This window comes from Phocoena phocoena, chromosome 16, assembly GCF_963924675.1.
Source record: "Phocoena phocoena chromosome 16, mPhoPho1.1, whole genome shotgun sequence".
Taxonomy (NCBI): domain Eukaryota; kingdom Metazoa; phylum Chordata; class Mammalia; order Artiodactyla; family Phocoenidae; genus Phocoena; species Phocoena phocoena.
Genome location: NC_089234.1, coordinates 7,293,633 through 7,321,225, shown reverse-complemented (window position 1 = coordinate 7,321,225; position 27,593 = coordinate 7,293,633). Strand labels below are relative to the sequence as shown.

The 27,593-nt window shown below is 40.2% G+C and overlaps 1 protein-coding gene across 1 annotated transcript; it reads left to right on the top strand.

Moving 5' to 3' along the window:
* Positions 1 to 26,404, top strand: ABRAXAS2 (abraxas 2, BRISC complex subunit). Its single transcript, XM_065894359.1, has 9 exons — positions 1 to 109; positions 4,445 to 4,535; positions 8,323 to 8,359; positions 10,885 to 10,951; positions 17,397 to 17,587; positions 18,447 to 18,566; positions 19,476 to 19,560; positions 21,154 to 21,268; positions 24,245 to 26,404. Exons 1-9 carry the CDS (start codon positions 11 to 13, stop codon positions 24,712 to 24,714), a joined length of 1,275 nt encoding a protein of 424 aa, XP_065750431.1. The 5' UTR covers positions 1 to 10; the 3' UTR covers positions 24,715 to 26,404.
* The last annotated feature ends 1,189 nt before the right edge of the window (positions 26,405 to 27,593 follow it).

Sequence of the window (27,593 nt, the reverse complement as noted above, 5' to 3'; positions counted from 1 at the left end):
TCCGCGGGGCATGATGGGGGAGTTGGAGATTTCCATCATGGCGGCTTCCATTTCGGGCTACACCTTCAGCGCTGTGTGTTTCCACAGCGCCAACAGCAACGCCGACCACGTAGGTGCTGGGCCCCCCGCCGCGGCTGCTGGGGCCTCTAGCCTCGGTCTCAGGCCGACGCCTGTGGCCAAGCTGGGATCACTTGCGGCTCGCCCCCCGGGCTGGCCCGATTAACTGATGACCCGGGAGGCTCCCGCCGCCAGCGAACTCCTGCTGCCCGGGGCCCTTCGCCCCCGAGATGGGCCCCCTCGCTCGGTGCCTTCCGCCGCCTGGCCGTCCCGGGACGGCAGTCTCCCGTTTCGCAGAGCTTTCCCGGCCGGCCACCGACAGTGTCAGGAGTCGCTTAGTGGAAACCGAGCGCCTGCCCCTCCCTGAGAGTCAGGCTTCTAGACTTGCGAGGGGAGTCTGGGGTCGGGAAGGAGCCGAGAGACCCGGCTTTAGTCTAGGAGCGCAGACACCCAGCCGCGCCCGCTGGTCTGACAGGTTGTTGTGGGCTGCGACGAGGGAAACCGTGGCTGTCACTATTCGTACTTGTTAGATACGATCGTGTGTTTTCTTCTCCTCGATGGAAAATGGAGATGTAACCAGGAGTGTTAGGTGTAGGGTCTCTTTGCCTTGAAGTTGCATGTTCAGTTCCTTGGCGAAGGTTCTAAGACCACGGAACTAGTCGCAGTGAAATAGGGAAGTGACAGGCCTACGTATGAATGATCGGAAATGCATTTTTAATGTCACTGGCTTCTGGATGGAAATTCTTTATGAAACTAGATAATTTTTATCTTTAAGTACTTGCCCACCAAACTGAGGGATTGTTTTAAGTGATTTTAGTAGTGAATTATTGAAGTTCATTAAATAAACGTAGTGGGGGGGCTGTTGTGGTTGTGTAGTCATCACAAAGCAAAATGATACACTGCAGAAGAAGGAACTGGACTTGGTTTCACTTCTGCACTCCTTGCTTCCATTAATAAAAACTGATTTCATGTAGAGGTGGTTCCATTAGTAAATTGAATGGCATTAAGTTATTGTGCTGTTCCTCGCTTCAGTTTGATAGTAGAGATTAAGGATAGGAGTATACACAACACGGGTTTCTCCAGAGGCAGCTCCTGTCTCTGGACACTAACACCTTTGATATTGCAGACAGATATTTAATAATGTAATGCAGTTCCATGTAAAGGTAGTTTGTGGCACTTCTAGTGTCCTGTGGAAGTATTAAATATGGTTCACAATAATGCTTCTTAACCTTTCTAGACCTTGGGGTGCCTAGTAATATCACAGTTTATGTATAAGGCAAAATTACTGTAAGAATAAGCAACCTGTTGAAAAGTGGATAGTTTCTTTACAAACTGCAATGAGACAGCCGTGTTACTTAGATTGTTATTAATTTATTTCAAGAGATATCTCTTTAATATCTGTGCTATGCCAGGCATGGTGCTAGACTTCACAGAAATTTTCACCAGTGACAATAGTTTGCAACTTGTGTCTTGTACGAGGATACCTGCTTATATTAACCTTGCCACAATTATATAAGTGGAATACTTTAAAGTAATTTCAATTTCATATATTTTAAAGTTGAAGAACCAATAATTTGTTTTTGTAGTATATTCTTGTTTTGCCCTGGCAAGAAATTAGTTTAAAACCACTCATTTCAGTAGAGTTGGAGTTAACAGACTTTTTCTGTAAAGGGCCAGACAGTAAATATTTTAGGCTTCATGAGCCATGTGGTCTCTGTAGCAACTACTCAGCTCTGCTGTTGTAGGTAGAAAGGAGCCATAGACAATAAGTAAATTAGGATGACTGTTTCCAATAAAACTTTACTTATGGACACTGAGATCTGAATTTCATATAATTTTCACATGTCATGAAATATTCCTATTTTCTATTTTTTTTCAACAATTTAAAAGTGTAGAAACTTATTCTAAGCTTGTAAGCCATACAGTAGCAGGCGTTAGGCTGGGTTTAGCCCACACAGTATAATTTGCCTACTGTTATAAGGTAACAGTGGCTCAGATAATCCAGACCAGTAGATAAATAGGCATTCATGTTATGCTCGGCTTTAGAATGTCTTGATGTCACTGTTGACTTTTTCAAACTGAGGCCTGTGGTAGCAATGCCAGATAAAATATAGGGCACCCAGTTAAATCTGAATTTCAGATAAATAGTAAATAATATTTTAGTATAAGTATATCGCATTTATTACATAAAAATTATCCATTGTTTATCTGAAATTCAAACTTAACTGCATGTCCTGCATTTTTATTTGCTAGGAATCTGTAGATACGTTCTTAAAGTCTAAAGTTCTGTAGGAATTTTAAATTGTATTTTCCACCTTGATTAAAGAAAAAAGTTAACTTGTTACAAAGACAAAGCTTGTTTTTTGTAATAAGAACTCATAACTGAAAGACTTTCATAGGATAAAACAAGCTTCTTTAGTCTGTGTTTTCCAGATTAGTAGTCATGGACTTTAGCTCTGAGAGAGGTTTCTTTTTGAAAGAGGGGTGTGTATATTACTGAAGTTTGAGAGATGCCTTGTACATGATGATTTGGGATTTTAGGACACTCCACTCACCTTATCCAATACAAAAGCTATGCTGAAAAACATCTGTTTCTCCCTCCTCACTCCCACAGATTCCAACTGGGATTTTTTTTTTTTAATATTTATTTATTTATTTTTGGCTGCGTTGGGTCTTAGTTGCAGCACTCGGGACTTTTTGTTGCGGCGTGCGGGCGTCTCTCTGGTTGTGGCATGCGGGTTTTCTCTCTCTAGTTGTGGCACATGGTCTCCAGACCTTGTGGGCTCTGTAGTTGCAGCGTGGGCTCTCTAGTTGCGGTGCACGGGCTCAGTAGTTGCAGCACATGGGCTTTGTTGCCCCACCGCATGTGGGATCTTAGTTCCCTGACCTGGGATCAAACCCGTGTCCCCTGCATTGGAAGGTGTATTCTCAACCACTGGACCACGAGGGAAGTCCCCTGGGAATGTTTTTAAACTAGGAAGCTTCTTTAATTGATTAGAAGGGTCAACCTAGAATGGAAAGGACATTGTTTCATCAAATGTATTCAAGCAGCATTTATTGAGCACCTCGTGTGTGCTGGGCACTGTACGAGGTGCTGAGATACATAGTGAACAAGCACAGAGTCCCTGCTCTCGTGGAGCTTATATTTTAGTAGGAGCAGGCAGTTGTTAATACATATAAATGTGAAATATGGCAGATAGTGAGGAGACTAAGAAGAAAAAGGATGCAGGGTAAAGGGAACAGTGTCCGGCGGACGCTGATTCTGTTCCAGTAGCCAGGGAAGGCCTCTTGGATGAAGCGCTATTTGAGTGAAGAGTGGAATGGAGGGAAGGAATAAGCCATGTGGATGACTGGGGAGGGGGAGTCTGGGACAGCCAATTAGTTCACCACCGACAGGGAAGTTATTTTGACATTTAGAGTGTATGTTCTCCACCTGTGCTTGTGCTGAACACTATAGCAAGTGCTCAAAAACAGTAAGGTTATATGCTGAGTAATCCAGAATTGATGATGGTGGTATATGTTCTCCAAAGGTATAAATAAATTTACCTCAGCATTTATTAAAGAAAAACTTGAATGTAATGTTAAATTTATTTGCTGGAATGCTCATTTCCCACGCCAGCCCATACAGGAGTGGTTAGGTTGTGCATTGTGTCAACTTCTTTGTACTTTTATCATTAGCAATGTTTTTTTGTGTGTTTTTTTCTTTTTATTTATTTTTGGCTGCGTTGCTGCACGTGGGCTTTCTCTAGTTGCGGTGAGCGGGGGCTACTCTTCATTGCGGTGCGCGGGCTTCTCATTGCGGTGGCTTCTCTTGTCGCGGAGCACAGGCTCTAGGTGCACAGGCTTCAGTAGTTGTGGCGCACGGGCTTAGTTGCTCCGCGGCATGTGGGATCCTCCTGGACCAGGGCTCGAACCCGTGTCCCCTGCATGGGCAGGCGGATTCTTAACCACTGCGCCACCAGGGAAGCCCCCATTAGCAATGTTTTTAAAACAGTGGAATAAATTACATGCTGTTTCAAGAAAACAACCTTGGAATATTTCTGCTTCCTGAGCTTTTTTAACATTGGTTGTTACACTTAGTAGGATTTAGGTGATGAATTCACTCTCCTTATTTTCAACTTCAAAAAAAAACAGGGTTTTAGGGGAGGGGATTAAAATAATATTTCATCTTGTCAGGAAATCCTTTTTTCAAACAATCCAGTTAATAGCCAAATCTCAAATTGCTTTAGTCTTACTTGTTGGTTTGTGGATTAATAGTTTATGTGGCAGACTTATTTGGATTATTGTTAAAGTTATTATAAAAAATAACAATGTCCTCGATTCCTCTTAATTCCAGTAAAAATCCCTTTGATTTTTAGCTGCAGCTATTTTCTTCCATTGCTTTCAGGAAGGATTTTTGCTGGGAGAGGTAAGACAAGAGGAAACCTTTAGCATCAGCGACTCCCAAATCAGCAGCACAGAACTTCTGCAAGTCATTGGTGAGTGAGTTTATCACGGACCTTAGAAATACTCTCCTTGTATATATGCTGCTTGTTTTGTTCTTTGGCCCTTAACTGATTTGAACCTAATGGTAGATTAAAAGAGTACATAGAGAAGCACTGAAGTCACAATGCCAATTATTTGCACTAGTAAGTGATGTGAAATGTTTTTATAAGTCAGTGTAAACTCACAGTGTATAGCTATAAGTTCAGGTATCCTGTGAAGCCATCCCTGACCCACTGACTGGTCTGACCTATGAATGGCTGTGTGGAATTACACGTGATAGCCTCTTCACAACCACAGTGATCCTCGAGTTTGCACCTCGGGCTGTGCCCATTGTCAGCATCACCTCACACTATAATGAAAGCACGTGTCGTGCTGGTCCTTCCTGGAGGGATCCGGCAAAGATGTTTACACTTGTTTACAGGAGATATTTGTTAAACCTACACAGCCTCTGAGGAGTAAGCCAAACAGTCGATTTGGGGGCGATTGCTGGGGCAAACGAAGGAGCATTTGTAGGTTCACCCGCCCTCTCTGGAGCAGTCTCCTTTCGGTAAAGAAGGATCGTAGTCCTTTCAGCTTCACCTCCTCGAGCACTTCACCGAAAAGCATATCCTGATACTCAAAGCAGGGCGGGTCATTTTATTCATTTATGCAGCCAACAATTATTGAAGAACGTCCCTGCGAGAGGCGTTGTGCTGGGCAATGAGAGGAATGTCCAGTGCATCCCTGCCTTCCAGGGCTGTGGGGAGGATAAGACGAGCGTACAGAAATACCAGAGAGTGCAGGACGAGGGCTGTCAGGAAGGAACAAAGAAAATCTCATGAGTTGGGGGGAAAAAAAACCCACTGCTAGTGGGTTAAATCAGTAAAGACACCATACGGGAGGTAAACTTAGGGTACATTCAGGGGATCCCAGTGCAGGGAGTGCATGAAACTTACAGGGAGCCTGGCCTGTTTCTGTGTGACTAAAATACAGCCTGTGTGAAGGTGAGTGGTTTGTGGTTTGAAGTACTGCTGGGAGGTTAGGTTATGATGAGACCAAATCATTAACTTCAGCCTGTTCTCCTAGCCTTCTAGTACCTGGGCTGGAAGGCCGGGTGAGGACTGAGGTGGTTGGGATTGGAGGGAAACGAGACAGCTGTTTCCTCAAGAGCCAGACAAGCCACCTCCCCACAATATACTGACTTGCTGAAAAAATACCTGATATACTGCTGCATGGCTGTTCTTTCACTGACGGTTTATTTTTGTGTTTTGTTTTGCTTAACTCTTTAAAATCCTAAAATAGAGAACTTGATTTCATTGGCCATCTGTGCAATTATTCATTGTTTGTGCTTGGGTTTTCAAAACTAATGCGGTATATGCAGGTTTGCCAGATAGACCTGACAGAAAACCGTGCAAGAAAGAGCTCTCTTGCCTGGTGTGACCACAAAAGCAGCATTTCTGATGAATGTTCTGGCTGTTTATTTATCTTTAAAGAAATAGAATGGGAAAGTAACTAAAATTCTCCAGCGTAGTGTACTGTATCTTCGATTCATACACCTTCCGGTTCTTGCAGTAGATACCAGTTTCCGTGGTACTGTAGATACGGAGAAGAACCAAAGAGAGTCCCAGTTAATGCAGTGCCATGACAACCTTCTTTTGCTGTATATGTTTAATTTATTAGCTACATTCAATTCGTTGTTTGAAATAGTCACGGATCTCGTGAACAGAGTATTTGCTAGTATTATCTTAAATGTATTATTATCATTGTAATATTTTTCTTTTAAAAATAAATACATATTAGAAAATGTAAACCAAGGACTCTGGAAAACCTGGATTGAAGGGCAAAACATTAGGTAATGTGCCATGAGAAGTATTCCATACCACTAGTGTGAAGAAATTTTCTGGCACAATTTAACCACCAGAATAAGATATTTTAAATAAAATAAATTGACCAAATTTCTTATTTGTTGAAAATGTCTGAATCCACACACTTTCCTTGACTCTACACAATAAGGAGGACTTTATATGGAATATCACATTTTGAACACTTGTTTTGAATACATATTCATTTTTAAAGCTGTGCTCACTCACTTGAAGCGGAGTCGTCCGCTCTTAGTGCTGGGAGCGGTCAGGAGGCAGCAACAGGGAGCTCCCTTAGTTAATAAGGTGATGCAGCAGCAGTTACCGGAAAGAACGGAAGGGGGAAGGACAGGAGCTGTTCAGCTCACCCACCAGCAGGAGAAGCAGAGACAGGAAGCTAGGCAAGCACAGCAGTACGTCCCAGTGGGGATTTTTACAGAAATGCGGGCAGAGATGCCATGCGTATGTGAAGAGGGGTCCATCGCACGGATGAGCTCTGGAGGCTTCAGAGACTCTAGAATCCGAGGCAAGCCTGCCCTGCCTCCCCCTGCTTCCAGAAGTCTATCTATCAGCTATCGTGCCCGCCACCTTCATTCCAATCTGCACCTTATTGTGTTTGAGAGCATCCGCTTGTTTTCTCCGTGGAGTGCTTAGTTAGGTATTGCAAAATCTTGTAAGAGAAAGCCTTAGCTTCCTTTAGAAAATACCACATGATGTCTAGAGCATATCTCCAACGTGCTTCTAATCCACCTTGCAAATCAGGAGAGGAGTCTGCTGGGGTGGGTTGATGACAGGAATGTATATTCAGAGTTCAGAATTTACTCCAGGGATTTTCTTGGACAAAATATTCTTTCCTTTAAGGTAGAAGAGTTTTTTTTTTTTTCTTTTCCCTGAACTCTAGTTGACATTTTTACTACAGACATTCCATATTCTAATTACTAACAGTATCTCTGAAATAACTTCTGGTGGTATACCGTGTCATTTTTGGTGATAAAAGAAGGAAATATTTCTAGATGAGGTTTTCTTATTTGCATCACTATGTCGACAGTTATACTAGGGAAATGAGCTTTTCATTCCTGTGGAAGTACTGGCATCTCTGTCTGTGTTTTGGCAGCACTCACATCAGTACAGAAGCTAATGGGCATAGCCTGGTGTCCTTCAAGGTTGTGGTTTCATTTTAATTGAGTTAAAATTGCAGACTGGAACAATGTGGCTGTGGCTTTATAAGCAGCAGGTGATGATTCCCTGTCCAGGAGCATGTTGTTAATAGAATTGAGTGGTTAATTAGTCCCATGGTCTTATAAAGCAACCCAGACCCTAAGCCCCCTGATGAGCTTGAAGAAATTGTTCTCTATGATTAATCGCCACAATCTTTTAGGAAGCCGTTTGGATCTGCCTTATAAATGACTGTTTCCCTCGGTACTGAAAATCTTTGAAAGGGTTAATATACTTCCAGAGTTTCCGCCCTTCCCCTTCAAAACACCTGGCCCAGTTGTCCTGCGTTGTTCGTAGGTTACTGATAGTAGGGTGGTAAGGCCTTCCTTTCCCCAAGCTGTCCTCACAGCTCTTACCCACCTTGATCAAATGCTTCCAGGCATTGATTCCTTTTTCCTCTTAGGCTTTGTTTAAATAGGTAAGATTGAATGAGGGCACACAATAGCTGCCTGTTCCTGAATAAAAGCTTTCAGATGTGTGCTCATCACACCTGGACAAATGGACCCAGAACTTTCATTCACCAGTCTACTTTGTCCTGAGAATGTGTGCCTGGGTTTCAGTGTTAAAAAGACATACTGCCCTCACTAGTGTACACACTGTTCGGGAGAGGAAAACTGTCTTTTTATTGTCTGAGATTTTGGTTAAAAATTTTTTTTAAATCCTGAACTGTTTTATAGTTGTCTGTATCTTTGATTAACTGAGATGTATTTCCTCTTTCTAATTACAGAAATCCACAACCATCAGCCTTGTTCAAAACTTTTTAGGTAAGCCACATCCTTCTTTGTAGCTTTTTGTCCTTATTAAAAGATTAACTGATTGAAAACTAGTGAATTTAGACCTGTATGTGATTATGGCTGTAAAGTTATAACTGAGGGCATCCAAATTCACTTATTTTTTGAGTGCCAGATGTGTGTGTGGCACTGTGTTAAGTTAGGAAGAGGGGAAGGCAGACAGTATAAATTTTGGCCTCAGTGGTTTAGAATGGAAGCCTTTATGCCAGCCCCTCTAGCAAGGGCTCTTCATCCATAGAGAAGGAAGTTAACCAAGGATCGCATATAGATAAAATAATTGGTGTTGTTAAGAGGGATAAAAAGTGTTCAGTGTTCAACTTTAAAATGTAAGGAAAGGGAACATAAAACCTACTTTTTTGTGTTTAATATACACCAGTTGAATATTATTACCAACTAAAGGACAGAAAGAGAAAAAGACAGGAGGAGAGATGTTCAGAGGGAGAAAGCAAAGGACAGAGAGACTGACGGAGGCCAAGGTGAGGGAGAAAGGGGCCAGCATCTCCCACACACTGGACTTCTGTTCCCCAAACCGCAGTCCAGGCCTCTGTCTGCTTTCTCAGCCCCAAACCCTTCCGCCTGATGGCAGGTATGATGAGCTCCACTCTGTGTTTCGTAAAACTCCCTGAGGCCCTATTCTTCTACTTTCCCAAGAGCCAGGCCAATACTTTCCTTGCATTGCTGCTCATACTAGCCGGATTCGGCGTTCTTGGTCAGCACTTCCTTCTTTAACACCTGCCCACCCCTTGTGCCTGGCTGTTCCTGCTGTGTGTTCCCTGCAGCTTTCACCCTGACCCCGCTCCCATTCTCAGCTGACCCAAACACCCAGTCCCCTTGCACCCAAGAACCCATGGGGACTTGCGCCATGTTCACCACCCACCTTACCCCCACCCCTCCCGTGCACACTTGCCCATTATTTCAGAGGATTGTTACCTGTGAACTAAGCCTCAAAGTAGCTGAGAACCTCATCTCTTAGATTTACACATAACTGAAAGAGGAGCAGGAAGCAAGACAAGGAACCAGTAGTTCATTTGAAAAGAATCTCAGAGCAAATGAAATGATTCAGGCCCTGGTCCACACACAGCCTCTGTCTGGGTCAGAATGGGTCCTGTTTGGCCCTGACCATCTAAAGCTTTGCTAGATGTGCCCTGCCCTGCCCTTCTGAGGATTTCCTTAAACCGCTGTCAGCAAAGTAGTACCAGAACGTAGACTCATAATTTAAATCATAGACTCATAATTCTTAGAACTGATAGAAATCTTAGAAATCATCTGTCTACTCCAAAATCTTTATTTTGCAAAAAGGAAATGGTGGCCAGGTAGGTTAAAGTGACTTGCCCAGGATCATACAGTGAGAAGCAGAACGGAGCTGGAGCTGGTATCTCCTGACTCACAGTTCAGTGTTTTTACTATAACTTGAACTCCTTCCTGCCTTATAGGCCTGGGCTTATGGTGGTAGGAGGAGGGGAGGAGGGTGGCATGCCTAAAACCATGACCAGGGGTAGAAAAGCCCACACATCATTATGCCTGGACTGCTCATCATGGGATTCAGGTCAGATTGGTCTCATTTAAGGGTGAGTGCATTCAGTTTGAAGCTGGTCAGACCTTGCTTCAAATCCCAACTCTTCCATCTACCAGTTCTGTGATTTGGGGCAAGTCATTTAACCTCAGTATCTCTATCTAGAAAAATGGGAATAAAACACGTTGACTGGGACTTCCCTAGTGGCGCAGTGGTTAAGAATCCGCTTGCCAATGCAGGGGACACGGGTTCGATCCCTGGTCCTTGAAGATCCCACATGCCGCGGAGCAACTAAGACCATGTTCCACAACTACTGAGCCTGTGCTCCGCAACAAGAGAAGCCACCGCAATGAGAAGCCCACACACCACAACAAAGAGTAGCCCCCGTTCGCCACAACTAGAGAAAGCCCACGCACAGCAACGAAGACCCAACGCAGCCAAAAATAATAAATAAATTAATTAATTTTTTTAAAAAAACAAGAAACATGTTGACTTGTTGGGCTGAACTAGTACTTATCTCCCAGCATTGAGGCAAGGATGAAATGAATTAACACAAGGAAGCATGCAGCTGAATGTCTTATTAAGGATTCAGCAAATACTCATTTCCTTTCTTCATTTCTCAGAAAATGAGCTGCTGTGTTCTTTTTTTTCCCATAGGTAATTGATAATTAGAAACAAGGAAAAGATGTCACAGCCATTTGAAACCACACATTTTATAATTACTTGCTATCAGCTCCTCCCACTTATGGAAGTAATACCCTTTGAATGTAGCAGTCTCTTGAGTAGTCTTTGATGCAAAAGATACCTTATATCAGTAAAGCATTTAGATTGTTTTCTCTTTATATACCTATTGCAGACAAGCAGTTGTATCTTTATTACCAACTTTTAGGGTTCGATGACCCATAGACACATGTTACTAAAGCATATTCGTGTCAAAATACTATGTGATTTTAATAAAATATTTTTTCTCTTAAAAAAAAACCAGTTTTTATGACTATGCAAGCAAAGTTAATGAAGAGAGCTTGGACAGGATTCTTAAAGATCGGAGAAAGGTATGTTCTTTTTGTCACCCAGTCTGATTTGGAAATCAATCCTTATCACCCAAACTTAAAACCAGAAATGAATGTAAAATGAAACAATGAGATTTGATGTTAATATATAAGAATTCTGTTGAGTAGATTTTAAAGGTAAATTGCAAATGTGACACGATGTTTACAGTATATCAATAGAACAAAATTTGGATATTTAGAGTGATTCCATTATGCAAAAGTCAGAAGAAAAAAAAGAACATGAACTATAATCTAGAAAGTTGACATTAGTTGAGTTGATTCTGGGTGGTTCTATCTTCCCATATGTAATTTAAAAAATAATTTTGCCAACATTTAATACACATACATTAATTTTATAAGGAGGGAAAATATTTTTTAACAATACAAATTGCAGTCAAACATCTTTAGATATGTTACTCCTTCAAGTTCAGTTAACAGTGAACATAGATGTTTTTCTAAAAGGTCATGTGTTTATCATTTCTGTCAGCATATGCATGTGATGTTCTGAATGTGTATACATGGTAAGCAAGTCTGAACAGAATTGAAAATGAATCAAAGCTTTATTGCTGCAGCACTGTCTGATGGTCTCATTTATAATTTACTGTACCATGTATGGGGTTTACTTTTTTACCTTGGTATATTAATTCCAGAAAATAGATTGGTCACTAAACCATCACTTGAGGGAAAAAAGTACCAATGAAAGTTTTCAACTTATCAAACAGAAAACAAAATGCCTTTGTTTAGAAGCATGTATTATTTTAAAAAAAAAAAAAGCTTTAAAAAGATTACCTGTGCATAAAAATAATCAGTGTGGGATTCCTAAGGTATCTGAAGAAGGGCGTCAGAAATAACAGTGCAGGGCTTCTGTGGTGGCGCAGTGGTTAAGAGTCCGCCTGCCAATGCAGGGGACATGGGTTCGAGCCCTGGTCTGGGAGGATCCCATATGCCACGGAGCAACTAAGCCCGTGCGCCACAACTACTGAGCCTGCGCTCTGGGACCCGCTATCCACAACTGCTGAGGCCCACGTGCCTGGAGCCCGTGCTCCGCAGCAAGAGAGGCCACGGCAGTGAGAGGCCCGCGCACTGCAATGAGGAGTGGCCCCTGCTCACTGCAACTAGAGAGAGCCCGCGCCCAGCAGCAAAGACCCAACGCAGCCTAAAATAAAAAAGAAATTAAAAAAAAAAAAAATAACAGTAAGAGTAGATCAACAGCCTTTCCAATGTATGGACTCTCTCAGTACCACTGTCGGATGTACAGGCAAAAAGGAAAGCAGGTAAGATCACAGGAAAAATGGGAAGTGTGAGGGATAGGTCTGAAAAAAGGGCAGTGGTTTTGAGGGTGATAACAAACTCAGGAAGTGCTCGGTATTAGCAGAGAGTCTAACACAGTCCCCTGCCCAAGTGGGAAAGTGAGTTAGAGCAGCCACAGGCATCACGGTCCAGCTCCCCCATTTTCAGTGACTTGCCTGAAGCATACATTCTGGGATCTCTTAGCAGTCCATATTCATCCCCCAGCCACCACCTTACTTCCTCATTCCATTTATTTTCGTATTTTAGATAATGAAGCTTTATTATACTTTCTAAAACTAAAATTTATTCCCTGAAAATTCCTATTGAAGCACAGTTGCCTAGAGCACTCACTTTATATTAAATTACCAGGAAATTTTTTTAATAGATGAAAAAAATTTAAACTGAAAAACATGAATAAAGAATATAAACAGGAAATTCACAAAAGAAAAAAGAAATCCAGAAATGTCCAAGAAGTAAATGGAAAGATGTTCATTCTCAATTAGGAAATGCAAATTGAAGCACGTAATGCTGGGTTTTTGTCCATCCAATTGGCAGAAGTATAAAAGGATTGCTAATATCCAGTGTTGGCAAGATGGTGGGAAATGGGGAAGCTGTAGTTGGTGGGAATGTAAGTTGATAGAGACATTTAGGGGGAGAGTTTCGCAATAACAGAATTTTAAATATGGAGTTCCACTTCTAGGAATCTGGCCCAAGTAAACAAAAGCATCTAGGCACAAAGGTATGAAAAGCTGGCATTATTGAACACTTTAACTCTGTGCCAGGCAGTATTCTAAGCACTTTCCAGATACTGACACATTTAATCCTTGTAACAGCGCTGTGAGGCTGTTATCATCACCCCCATTTTATAGTTGAGACAACTAAAGATAAATAACTTGCTTAAGGTTGCGAGCAGGAAATGTTGGCGCCAAGGTTTAAACGCAGCAGTTTGGCCTTTTAATCCAGCATACGAAGATGTTTGTTGTATCTTTGCTTAATAGTGAGAATTTTGAAAGCAATCTAAGTGTCCACCAGGAGGAATGGTTAAGTAAATTATGTTGGTACCTCCATGCTATGGGATATGAAGCAGCCATTAAAAAGAATGAGGGAGGTTCTCATGAATGACATAGAAAGATCTCGAAGTTAAATGAAATAATTTGAGCCTGTTTTTTATAAAAACAAAAGTTTGAATGTTTAAACGTACAGAAAAAGATCTGGAAGGAAGCCAACCAAACCTAAAAGTGGTTACTTTGAGAAAGGGAGCAGAGATGCTGCTGAGGAAGGGAGACTTTATGTGATAAGGTTTTTTTAATTGTATTTTACATTGAAAATAAATTGAAAAAAAGAAAGGAGCTCTACCATGTAGTTTTTTCAGTAGCAAATAGGGACACATTTCCAAATTAATTTGGGGAATTTAAAATTGGATTTCTAATTTACTATGCTGTTTTATATTTTGGTTGTGTATTAAAATATAATCATGTTGTATTTTTAAAAATAAAAACAAACAAATAAATAAGTAAAATTGGATTTGCTGTTTTGAGACACAGAAGACCAATCACAGGTTGTTAACCGGAGTTAACTTCGCTTTTCCTGGGGCCAAGATTCTGAAAAAAGCTGATCTTCAGTTTTGATTTTGTAGAACTTTGTGCTAAAACTAATCTTTATATTTTCTTTTGCAATTAAAGACAGGAATTTGTTGCTTCAATTTACTTGGAAATTATGTTTTATTTTCCATGGAATTTGTTAAAGGCAAGGACCACATTTTATGTTCATTGTATTTCCTATGGCACCTTATACATAATATAAACTCTTTAAGGATTTTTTTTCAAAAATCCAAATTTCTAGCCCCCAAACAAAGATGATACATAATGTTTAGACTGAAAATCTTTAGAGTTGACTCTAGTTTGATTTTTTTTTTCCTCCAGAAATGGTACAAAGTTGTATCTTCACCTCAAAAGGGTTACAGTAGTAGTTACAAAGGTACATTTAAAAGTTAGGCTTAAAAATACATATGTACTTTAAACAGTATCTGACATACAAAAAATATTTTTAATTAATATCAGCTCTTCAAGAAAGTGCTGATGGAACTGTTTTAAAAACTGACTCTTTGCTAGGCAGGCTTCAAACCTAATGTATAATTGAAAAACCCTGGGAGTTCCCTGGTGATCCAGTGGTTGGGACTCTGTGCTCTCACTGCCGAGGACCCTGAAGGCCCGGCCGGGTTCAATCCCTGGTTGGGGAACTAAAATCCCACAAGTTGTGCAGGGAGGCCAAATAAAAAATGAAAGAAAGAAAAATCCTAAGAACTGGACGCAAGTTCAGTAAGTTGAACTCATATAAAATAAGTACATAATAATTTTAAAAGTTCCCTAATGGGTCCTAAAATTACCCATTAGAAAACACAAGCTAATAAAGATTTTTGTCACAATAGCAATTAATGTATAAAATACATAGAAATACGTTTACTAAAAAAAGTGTGCCTCTAAATATAGAAACTCCACAACATTGCTAAAACATTAAAAAAAAAAAAAAAAAAAAAGGTTGGGTTTAAGATAGAGGCTAATGTTTTTGGTACGAAAAATCCCCCAATAGGTGCAGCAAGGTTGCATTGGTGTGCTCAATTACTGCTCTGGCAGAATCCATATTGTGTTTGCAAAGTTTCAACCAGCCTCAGGTTTTGGGCTCAGACCAAAAAAGCAAGTGAGAGGAGGCTTCTGCCTTCTTGAAAGCACCTGCTCCGAAATAGATAATGATAAACATAACTGTTGTCTTAATATCATCGTAAGGCCAAAAAGAACAGAACTTGATGACAAGATGACAAGTGTGCCCAGTATTGGAGATAATTGCTTTGGATCCAGAAGATGTAAGTGAATGTCTAGCACAGAGAGTAGAGAGGAGAGTCTTTGTGAAATATTGTCTGAAACTTTAGCGGAGATAAGGTTTTTGTGAAAGATATTCATTATTTTTTATCATGGCCCAAACATAGTGTTCTCTTCCACATCAGTGACCTCATTTCTCAACAGCATTGCAACCAGCTTGTTAGCTCTAAAAGGTAGAACTGTAGACGTCGCCAATGTGAATTATTTTGGCATGTCATCTTTCATTGATCAGGATGAAGGGGGTTATCTTTTTAGCAAATATCAAATGAATAAGTTGATATCCAAAATAAATTTATAAGCCTTCCCGCTTCTCTGAAAATACAAATGGAATAAAACAATTACAGTCAGTATAAGTGAAAAGCATTAGTACCCATCCAGTAGCCACTTGCAAGATTCTTTAGTCAGCGAGTATTTCATAAGAAGAATCCATGTGCTGAGCACTGCTTAGGCCTCTGCAGGAATGCAGGGGTGTGTGAGATGCGCCCGAGTCCTGCAGAGGAGCTAATCCTACATTAAATACAGAGTGCCGAGACTCAGAGTGAAATGTGCCGTGCTCTTTGGCGTTAGTAGCTCTAGCCAGTTGATAATTTTTGTTACCCACTTTTTTTTTTTTTAAGGAAAACTACTTTTCACTCTTTTATGAGCAACACTGTGAATAATGTGGAATTTTAAAGTTAGTGTAGTACAGTGGAAAAAGACAGGCAAAGAGGTTCCAGATCTTGGCTGTCACTCATTAGCTCTGTGACTTTGGACAAAACATCTCTTTTATAAGATTTGCACTGTCAGAAGTGTTTGGGTTTTCTTTATATTTAAAGAATATCAGAATTAATTGCTTTAATATAATTGGAATTATGCTTTATTTTCAGCAGTACTCCTTAAGGGCAGGAACTGTTTCTTTGCTGCCTGTAGTTCCTTGCATGTGATACGATCTCAGTGCAGAAAACTTTACTCACCTCCCAGGGTTGTTGGGATACTTAGTGAAAATATTTGTAACATAGCTAGCTGAAGGTCTGGAACAGGGGCTCAGTAAAGGTTGGTTGACTTCCTTCGTTTGTGAAAGTGCCAAAACATAATCTAAATTTACTGTTAGTTTGAATATGACACTAACAATTTTAAATTACTTTGATTTCTCAAAACAGGATTTTCACTCAAAGAGTTTGGTTTTTTTTTTTTTGCGGTACGCGGGCCTCTCACCGTTGCGGCCTCTCCCGCTGCAGAGCACAGGCTCCGGACGCGCAGGCTCAGCGGCCATGGCTCACGGGCCCAGCCGCTCCGCGGCATGTGGGATCTTCCCAGACCGGGGCACGAACCCGTGTCCCCTGCATCAGCAGGCGGACTCTCAACCACTGCGCCACCAGGGAAGCCCAAGAGTTTGTTTTTTAAAAAGAAGCTTATGAAGATTATTCTTCTTATAAAGAATTAATTGTCTCTACAACAGAGATTTTCAAACTGTAGTATGCATAAGAAAAAACTTAAGAACTTATCTTAAATTCAGGTTCCTGGGTCTACCCTTAGAGGTTGTGATTCTCCAGGTTTGGGTGGGGCCCAGGAGCATTTTAGGGAGCTGCCAGATGTCTCTTAGGCCATGTGTCTCCCAGATGTCCAGCAGATCACATTATGAAGAATATTCTTCCAAAGAGCCTATAAGTTTAATTCACTTACCAGTTTAAGTTACAGTGTAGTCAGAACTGACAAAGCTAAACTTTTTAAATTGTTGTATTGAGGTATAATTGACATGTAATAGACTATATATTTAGAGCATATACTTTGATACGTTTTGATATATGTATACATGCATGAAACCATTATCAGAATAAGATGATGAACATACCTATCACTGCAAAAGTCTCCTCATGCCCTTTTCTGATCCCTCATTCTCACCCCTCCCAGGTCACCCACTGATCTGCTTTATGTCACTATAGATTACTTTTTATTTTCTAGAATTTTATATGAAATGGAATCCTATAGCATATGCTATTATTATTATTATTTTGGGTCTGGCTTCTTTCGCTCAGCATAATTATTTTGGAATTCATCTGTGTTGTATTTGTTGGTAGTTTGTTCCTTTTTCTTACTGAGTAGGATTCCAGTGTGTGGATACACCACAGTTTATTTAGCCATTGACCTGCTGATGGACAATTAGGTTGTTTTCAGTTTTGAGCTATTGCACATAAATCTGCTGTGAACATTTGTGTACAAGCATTTGTGTGGATGCATTCAGAATTAAATTTGTAAGATTTCATGCAACTTTTAATACTTTTTGTCTTCTGTTTTTGTTGCAGAAAGTTATTGGGTGGTACAGATTCCGGCGAAACACACAGCAGCAGATGTCGTACAGAGAGCAGGTTATTCATAAGCAGCTCACCCGCATCCTTGGGGTGCCTGACCTCGTCTTCCTTCTCTTCAGCTTCATCTCCACCGCCAACAATTCCACTCATGCTTTAGAATACGTTCTCTTTAGACCAAATCGGAGGTAAATAAAGCATTCCCACCAGCCTCGCATAAATAGGAAAGATGTTGATACAAGTAATTGAGATTTATGACTTTGAAAATATACATTTTATAGCATCTTTAAAGAAAAGTGTTTATAACTCTCCTTTAGCTAGTTTTCTTTGTGGTTAGAGAAGGTATTTTCCTTTCAGTTAGTTATATAAATTAAAATTGTTTTTGAATCAAGAAGCATTAGCAAGACATTAATTATGCATCAATTCTTATAGGAATAAACAGCTAGAAATCATCATTTGCTTCTCCATAATCCATTTTGTAGAAATACAGTTTTATTGCACTGTAAGTCTGACTGTAATTTTGAAACATAGATTTCAAAGACAAAATTGTAAAATTGATCCACCTGCTGGTTCATGAGGGTTCTGCATTGTGAACTTGCTAAAGCAAAAAAAAAAAAAAAAAATCATATGATCACGGTGTCTGTCTGTAAACAACAGAAAGGGTTCCCTCCAGAATTTCACTTGTAGTAGAATAAATTAGATCAATAGCAGTGAAAATAATTATTGTTAAATAGCCATTTGCAAGATTTCATTAATTAATCAGGTTCTTGAGCACTTAAAACCTCCTCAGCGCTCTGTCAGTGGCTGTGGAGAGGCAAAGGGTGTATAAGATGTCACCCCTGCCCTTGAGGAGTTTACAAGTGAGTTTCTACTTTAAGGGAAGGGAAAAAATTGCTAATTCAACTAACCCTAGGCTGTCTGTGGAAGTAGGTTCTCTGTGAGACCTTCAGTTAGTTCCCAGTGCAGAGACTCAGGCTCCTATTGGCAGGACCCCTTCTTCAAGTAGAGCAGTGCTTTCAACATGATATCTCTCAATCTTCCCTGCAGGTATAATCAAAGGCTATCCCTTGCTATTCCCAATCTAGGCAACACTAGCCAGCAAGAGTATAAAGTGTCTTCAGTGCCAAATACTTCTCAGAGTTATGCCAAAGTTATTAAAGAACATGGGTAAGTCGAAAGGTAAAATGAATGTTTTTTCCTTTCTTTTGTTAACAATATGTTTATGGAGACTTCCCTGGAGGTCCAGTGGTAAAGAATCCGCCTTCCAACGCGGGGAACGTGGGTTTGATCCCTGGTTGGGGAACTAAGATTCCACATGCCACAGGGCAACTAAGCCCGCGCGCCACAACTGCTGAGCTCACACACCTCAACTGGAGAGCCCGTGTGCCGCAAACTACAGAGCCCATGCACTCTGGAGCCCGCGCGCCACAACTAGAGAGAAGCCCGCGCACCGCAACAAGGAGCCCGCACGTTACAATGAAGAGTCCGCAACGAAAGATCTCACATGCCACAACGAAGATCCCTGGTGCCACAACAAAGACCCGATGCAGCCAAATAAATAAATAAATAAATAAATATTTTTAAAAAACAAAAAAAAAACCCAATATGTTTATGGAGAAGTGTGACATCGTTTGATATAACATTGAAAAATCCAGTAAGGTAATTCTCTAGACCACTACTACTGTATATCAAAATCTTATGCTTATTGAAAAGATAGTTTACTTTTATCAATATTTATTTTTTTAATCATTTACCACGATTTTTTTTTTGCAGCTGATACAAAAGTTTGGATAGAGTATGTGTATTTCTGAGGTTCTGAGAGCTAACTGTGGTCACTGAAAAATATATAGAGTGATCTAGGAAAAAATAACACTGTTATTTTTCAGTTGTCTCTGTAACATGGATTCTCTTTTCTTTCTCCTGTAATTCTAGGGGTATGGGCATTATTGCTTAAACATTGTCACTGTGAATTTGTAGCATTTACGTTATAGATAAAGGTAGAAATGATGGGAAAGTGCCTTCCAGTTCACGGCAGTTCTAATCACTTGGTGAATCTTTTTTCTGTTTGTCTTCTAGTACTGACTTTTTTGACAAGGATGGAGTAATGAAAGACATCAGGGCGATTTATCAGGTTTATAATGCACTTCAGGAGAAAGTGCAGGTAACTGGTTTATTTACTATATTCATCTTATTTATATTGCCCAAATCTTTTAATTCTACTTTAATTTTTAATAATCTCCCAACTGACAAGTGAATTGTGGTCCAAAAATCAGAATGTGCTCTCCCAAAGCGATATAAGATGTATGGAGTAGTTGCTCATGTCAGTCTATGAAAGCTGGTCTCACTCATTATGTGCCTTCAGTGGAAACTCTGAAGTACAGAATTAATATCACTCTTCTAAATACTCATGACCTCTTTAATGACAGCTTTTTTCCTGGGGAAATGTATTCTGAATTTAAAGAAGTATTGCTAAGAACACAGCTGTCCCATCACTTGTACTGTAAGTTGAGACTCACCCAAAGGCACGCGTAACTCAGGACAGCTCTGCTTCCTAATTCTAGTTCACTCACTCTGTCCGCAGCTGCCTCCACTGTGTGGGAAGATGCAGTGGAGCCTGTTCATTCCTCGGCAATCATGCAGCAAATATTTATGGAAACATCTACAAGCCAGATCCTGAGCTAGGTGCTAAGAATACTTTCCCACGTTCTTTTCATCATCCCCAAAGTGTTCTTAGGAGTAATTTGTTCTAAAACCCTAAGAACAAAAGAGCCTTTGAGGACAAGGAGAGTGGTAGGGCTGAGGAAGCTGTTCCGGGTCTGGAGAAAGCCTAGCTTTGAGGAGGAAGGCCCCGTGGCATAGAGAGAGGAATGAAGGCAGCTGCTGATAAAGAGGAAGGCAGACTGAGTTCAGCCTGGGGCAAAGAAGAACGCATGCAACGGGCAGTTTCCAGTGTCAGTTCTCCAAATTCGGGTCACGGTTACCCATAGCAGCATAGGGAACTTAATACAGCCTCACTCACTGGTGACCAGCCCACTTTCAGGCAGTTTCTGGTATTTCTGCTATGGAAGGAACATGTGGTGAAAAACAGCTTTGTGTCCTGAATTCATGACCGTGCTCTTTTCAGACTATCAGCACTGTCTAAGGGACTTCAAAATGGCTGTCATACATTTCATTGACTGTTGATTAAGGCCTGCCCTGCAAACACCAGTATCACGTCCGGTGCCCTGATAGGAGTGGTTACATTACATTGATACGGTCTCAAATGGTTACCTTTTATTAAATCTTGACTTTGAAACTTTTCTTTTTCAACTTTCCCTAATTATAAGTAGTTTCTGTTAAATAAATCTATGTTTCATCTGATGTTTGATTGTTGATTATAAATAAGAGTTGAAAGTATCTCATTCCTGTCTTTTGTTCATCCTTGTATGCCAGACTGGTATCAGAAATTCCCTTTTCATATCAATAAAGATGAGTAAGAAAGGGAAAAGATGAACTCTTTCCCTTCTTACCCTTCTTCTTTAAGGATGTATAAGCTAAATAGCATAATCATCTTAACGTAATTAAGAAAGCAGTTCAGTGAATAACAACAGTATTGGTCTCTGGGACCTTCATGGTTTTGTTCTACCTTAGGTGTCTGCTTTTTAACTCGATGAAGTGTCTGGACTCTTCCCAGGGTTATAATCGATGCTGTCTTTATGAAATGCCTTGTGCTTGGATTTGAAACTAATTGTTCTTGTTGTCATTTTTCCCTCAGGCAGTGTGTGCAGACGTAGAAAAAAGTGAGCGAATTGTTGAATCTTGTCAGGCAGAAGTGAACAAATTAAGAAGACAAATCACTCAGAGGAAGAATGAAAAGGAACAAGAAAGAAGTGAGCCTCCTGTTAATTTTACCACTCAGAATCTGGGAAGTGTCTGGTTTTAAACATCAGATTACATAATAAATCACATGCATTCTTCTACACTCATCAAGCTCCAAGTTAGGCTGCTTGGAAGAGGGCATTCACTTGTCTTTAGACTTTTCCAGAAGGGAAGTACGGTTTTTCATGGTGTCCCTCTCAAGTCTCTGAAACTGGAAGAAAAAGAAGACCAAAGGTAGAAAGGCTGAAGCAAGTTACAATAAATCCTGAGAAGTGATATGATCTATGTACAGTGGATGTGATGTTTCTTACTAAGTTAACCCTGACATGCCTTGCACATAGGGACTGTGTCCTGTGTTCATTGGAACCTCATAAAAGAGCTACCTAAAATTCTCTTAACTTTACATTTGATTCATGGGCAGGGTCTCAACAAAGACTTTAAATGTCTGGTTTTTGATAGCAGTGGATGACTGGATATCATTAAGCTAAGGAACCAGCTGGTTGAATGAGAATTAGGCCCAAGAATCTATTATATTAATTCCAGCATGCTAACAGACATATTTGCTACAATGCCACCAGATTTTTTTTTAATTTATTTTTTTATTGAAGTATAGTTGATTTATAATGTAGTGTTAGTTTCAGGTATACAGCAAAATGATTCAGTTATACATATATATATATATTATATATATATGTATATATTCTTTTTCAGATTCTTTTCCGTTATAGGTTTTATTACAAGACATTGAACATAGTTCACTGTGCTATACAGTAGGACCTTGTTGATTATCTATCTTGTATATAGTAACGTGTATCTGTTAATCCTAAACTCCTAATTTATCCCCCCACCCACCCTTTTCCCCTTTGGTAACCACAAGTTTGCCTTCTGTGACTGTGAGTCTATTTCTGTTTTGTAAATAAGTTCATTTGTATCATTTTTTAATATTCCACATATAAGTGATAACATGATATCTGTCTTTCTCTGTCTGACTTACTTCACTTAGCATGATAATCTCTAGACCAATCCATGTTGCTGCAAATGGCATTATTTCATTCTTTTCTATGAATGCCACCAAATTTAACATTTGTAAGTAAAATCTATAAAATGTATGGCAAATAATATCAAGTGTAAAAGAGATAAGGGTATAACTAGCCTTTTCTAATTTAATAAGAATATTTGTAAACAAATTATAATTTATATTTCCAGGTAAATGATGTCTGATTCATTTCTACTGTTACATTATTCTAGAAATAATCAGAAATACAGACAGGGATTTCTGCACAAGAGCATTAATCACAACTTTATAATTACAAAATCTTGGAAACAACCTGTTACAGTAATTGAATAAACAACAGTAGAATAGTTGAATACATTTTGGTATATCTATATAATGGAATATTGTACAGCCATTGAAGCAAATTTTTAATGATGTAAGATAATATATAATCTTATATGAAAATGCCAGGATATAAAACAGTATAAACATATTATCTCAGCTCTTTTTTTTTTTTTTTTTTTTTTTTTGTGGTACGCGGGCCTCTCACTGTTGTGGCCTCTCCCGCTGCAGAGCACAGGCTCCGGACGTGCAGGCTCAGCGGCCATGGCTCACAGGCCCAGCCACTCTGCGGCATGTGGGATCTTCCCGGACTGGGGAGCGAACCCGTGTCCCCTGCATCGGCAGGCGGACTCTCAACCACTGCGCCACCAGGGAAGCCCTCTCAGCTCTATTTTAAATACATGTATACAGGGACTTTCCTGGCGGTCCAGTGGTTAAGACTTTGCGCTTCCACTGCAGGGAGTGCAGGTCCGATCCCCGGTGAGGGAACTAAGATCCCACATGCTGTGGCAAACAAACAAATAAATAAACAAACAGACATACACACACAAAGCTCGATAATAAAACTAGAATTCAGAAAAGTTGGGGTGCCTGACACCTAAAGTTTCTGTCTTTTAACCCCAAATCTTGTGCTATTTTCACCAAAATTTCAACAGTGTTATCTGGGTGATAGAATTGTGGGTGATTTTTTTGTTTTTCTTTTCTAAATTTTGTACAGATCATTTTTATAATATTTTTTAAATGTACTTAAAACAATTTAAAGGCCATAGGCTCATAGATGTAGGGCTGTTTCTGTTTTACCACCATAAAAATGCAGTAAAATTATGGCCTATTATGTAGAAAATTGGGCACCTAACCCAGGACTTTGAACTTTTAAGGAGAAAGAGATGTTAAAGAGTATTGTGACAAGTTGTTGTCAAGAAGTATTTTTTTTTTTTTTTTTTTTTTTTTTTTTTTTATGCGTTACGCGGGCCTCTCACTGTCGTGGCCTCTCCCGTTGCGGAGGACAGGCTCCGGACGCGCAGGCTCAGCGGCCATGGCTCACGGGCCCAGCCGCTCCGCGGCATGTGGGATCCTCCCAGACCGGGGCACGAACCCGCGTCCCCCGCATCGGCAGGCGGACTCTCAACCACTGCGCCACCAGGGAAGCCCCAAGAAGTATTTTTTTTGACGTGAGGCCTGTTGAGGAAAAATTAACGTTCAGATGACTGCCGAGGACGGTGAGGACTGTTGATTTTATCCTCTGTCCCCCCAGTCTCTGAGTACAGTAAGCAACAGGTGAGGGAAACAGCACCAGATCTGGAGTTAAGAGACCTGTGTTATGAGTATCAGGGCCCCACTTCTAGCTGTTCTCTTAGTGAAGTCCCTTAACCTTTCAGAGCTCCGGTTCTTTGCCTGTGTAATGGAAACAATAACATTAGTGATGACAGTAGTACTTCAGAGAGCTGTTTGGAGGCTTAAGTGACTTAATGTATAGAAAAATCTTTTGTAAATTGTGAAATACTATGCAAATGTAAAATAATTCATAGTAGTAATAAATTTCACTTCTTTGTTGCTATTTTCCAGAACAATCAGGTTGAACATTTAACGTATTGAAATGCAAAGCTGTGAAAATACAGAGCGTTACAGTTTTCTTCCTCTTTTCATCCAGGATTGCAACAGGCAATGATAAGCAGACAGATGTCATCTGAAAGTTTGGACCCCGCGTTCAGCCCTCGGATGCCCTATCCTGGGTTTGCAGCTGAAGGCAGAAGTGCACTTGGAGACGCAGAGGCCTCGGATCCTCCTCCCCCTTATTCTGATATTCACCCAAATAATCAAGAAAGTACTCTGAGCCATTCTCGCATGGAAACTAGCGTCTTTATGCCTCGACCTCAAGCCGTGGGCTCCTCCAATTATGCCTCCACCAGTGCTGGACTGAAATATCCTGGAAGTGGGGCAGACCCTCCTCCTCCTCAAGGAGCAGCCGGAGACAGTGCTGAGGAATCAGATGACAGTGATTATGAAAATTTGATTGACCCTACAGAGCCCTCTAATAGCGAATACTCACATTCGAGGGATTCTCGACCCATGACGCATCCCGACGGGGGCTCCAGGAACACTCAGACCTCCCCAATTTAACTAAACGAAAGAAACTCTCCACATAGCAGTGTTCATTGCTCACTGAGAGAGTTTTTTTGAGGACTTAATCTTGGGAGAGAACTTCTTTCTCAGACCCCTGGACTCCCCAGGACAAGCGCTTTTGGGCACAGAACTTGTAGGAGCCTCACGTCCACGGGTCCTCGCCTGCGGACTCAGTGTGCAGGTTTCACGACAGAACCATTAAGATAATCAAGTTGTCCTGATTCTGGTGCGATTCATGGATGTACTGGTAAATATAGGCAAAGAGAAACTTCTCAACGTAGTTTCTGTTCTTTAAAGTAAATTGGAAATTAGAGACTGAGCACAATTAGTCTATAAATGTTCTATAAATCAAAACCTTACCTCTTGCACTATCATGCCTTGAAATTTACTTTTTCAAAGGGAAACTAGTTTAGCAGCAGCCTTCAAAGAACCTTCTTTCTATGATGAGCCAAATTCATCTCTGCCAGAAAAGAAATTTTGATAATTCCAAGAAGCCTGATTGGAACAAATCAGACGTGTACCTTCTTTTGTCTGCATGACTTTGTGAGATCAAAAGAGAGGGCTTTGTTTCAACTTTTTTCTACTAGCCTGATAAGTATTGTCACTTAAAATGGTTGCCTTTAAAAAAAAATGTAGAAATACTAATTACCAGTAAGTAATCATCCAAATAAGTATGACATGAAATAAATGACTTATTTTTCTTTTGGGGAATTACAGTGACTGCTATGTTGCACTAGCCACACTTATGGTCTCTGTTCTAGAGTCTTAAATGAAGGACACACAGCAGTATAACAGAAAGGAGTTATGTTCCAGACCTGAGTTTTATGATGAACAGATTCCAGACGCAGTGGATTTAGCCAAGTTCATACGTAAGGAAATAACTCGTTTAGATCTTCTGATAAATCCTAGTGTTAGTTTTATTTGTGGAAGAAAGACATTTAATAAACTGTTTGGGAATCTCGATTATTGAATAAAGCTTCATTTTCAGTCTGAATAACCATACTTTTTTGAGTTGACATTTGGAAGATAGCTGTGGAATGCGTAGAGACTTTCCGTTGGGATGCACTTACATTTTTATTTAATTACTGCTTGTTTTCTAGTCTTAGGCCCAGAATGTGTGAAACCACTAAAGACATTCATGAGAATGATAGGCTCCTGGTTTGGAAATGACAAGACCCCCTCCCCCCATTTATGGCAGGATTAGCCCGTGAAGCTAATGCCGTGGATTATAGCTGCCTTTCCTTTGGACTAGTTAAAACCTGTCAGAATAAGGAAGTTGTTAAAGAGGCTTAAGCTCCAGGTTCTGGAAAAGCAGTTTCATTTTGTAGGAGTGAAGTTTACTCTAGTCTGACTGGAAATGAAATGCTAAAACTGCCATTCTTCAGATATCTACTGTATGGGGTCTGTATCTTCCTACTCTCCAGTTTTGTTGGCCTTATACCACTGCCATTTGATTTGAAATGTTGCAGACCGCTGTATCTGCAAATGTGTTCCAGTGTTTATCAGCTCCCTTCTAGCGGCTTCAGCACCAGTGTGAATTTAATTTTTTTTTTTAAGTGCCATCACCATCTCTGTTCAGATTTTGACATTCAGGAAAATATTTTTATTTTTATGCCATTCCGAAACCTACAATGTATATCTGACAAAGCAGTTAAATGTGACAATAAAAACTTATTTAATCGTGGTACTATTGTTTTAATGTCTGTCTCAACACCCGGCAAGGTCTTGCTTAGTTTACTCATTCTAGCTATTCTTAGTTGACATCATACAGTTTTTTAAAAGGCATGAAAACTCACCTCCATAGAGATTTTTTTTTTTTAATCTGACTGGTTTCAGGGGAAATCCAAGAATAAAATTTACTAAAAGGTTCCTGTGGATTTCAAGAATGTGTTGCATATCAAGTTATCCAGAGGACTGAGGATCAGTTGAGTAGAAAATTGAACCTTAGTTCCCAAAAGGCACCTTTCATATAAGAACCGATCTTGTTTGAAGAGGTTGCTTAGCCGAATCACCTACTGATTGAGATGTTATAGAATTTGGTGCTCCTAGAGTGTCTTTGGAATTACGGAATCGCCTTAGAATGAGTGTCTGCTGGCTAACAAGTATCTTCTGGGTTCTCTGGGGGCCATGCCAGGTTAGTGCTGTATCTCTTCCAGAGTCCAAGGTGATAGGCTTCTTTCATCAGGATTTTAAAATGGGGATTGTAGCCTTTTAGGATTCTACTCTATGTCTCCTCCAACTAATTTAGAGAAAAGAAGACTGGATTCTTTTAACTTACTTGAAAGTCTGGAAATGCTTATTAACATGTTGTAATTGGCTTTTCTGGAGAAGGATCAAAACGTAGAAACAGAAATCTCATCTCCAAACATTCAAATCCTAATTTAAAATTCTAGACACTGTGGGGCAATGACCGTAACTGCTTTAATAAAAAGATTTAAATTGACCACCTTGTGAATTCATATTTTAAGGAGGTAAAAAAAGAGTTGGGGAATATAAAATTTAAATACAATAGAAGTAATGGTTATTAATTGTGCTCTGGGTCTGATTTGCCTTGACTGTAGGTTTCATCTCAGTTACTAAAAGATCTTCACTCTTGTTACAAGGTTCTGCTTCATCCTTTCCCACGGCAAGCCTTAATTCTGCTGGACAGGGAGCCTGAAGGCAACTTGTTCTGCAAATGTGGTGCTAATAAATAATGGAAAATGTTTACTTTTTAACTTTATGACAAACAGATTTGGGGAAAGTTCTGGGATTTAGCTTAACTGCCTTCTTTTTTACAGTGGTTTTTGTGATGTCCTAAATAAGGCAGGGGAGTCAGGACATAGAGTCCATCCAAATTGGGTTACTCTGGGTTCGTTCTGATCCCTGGAGATTGG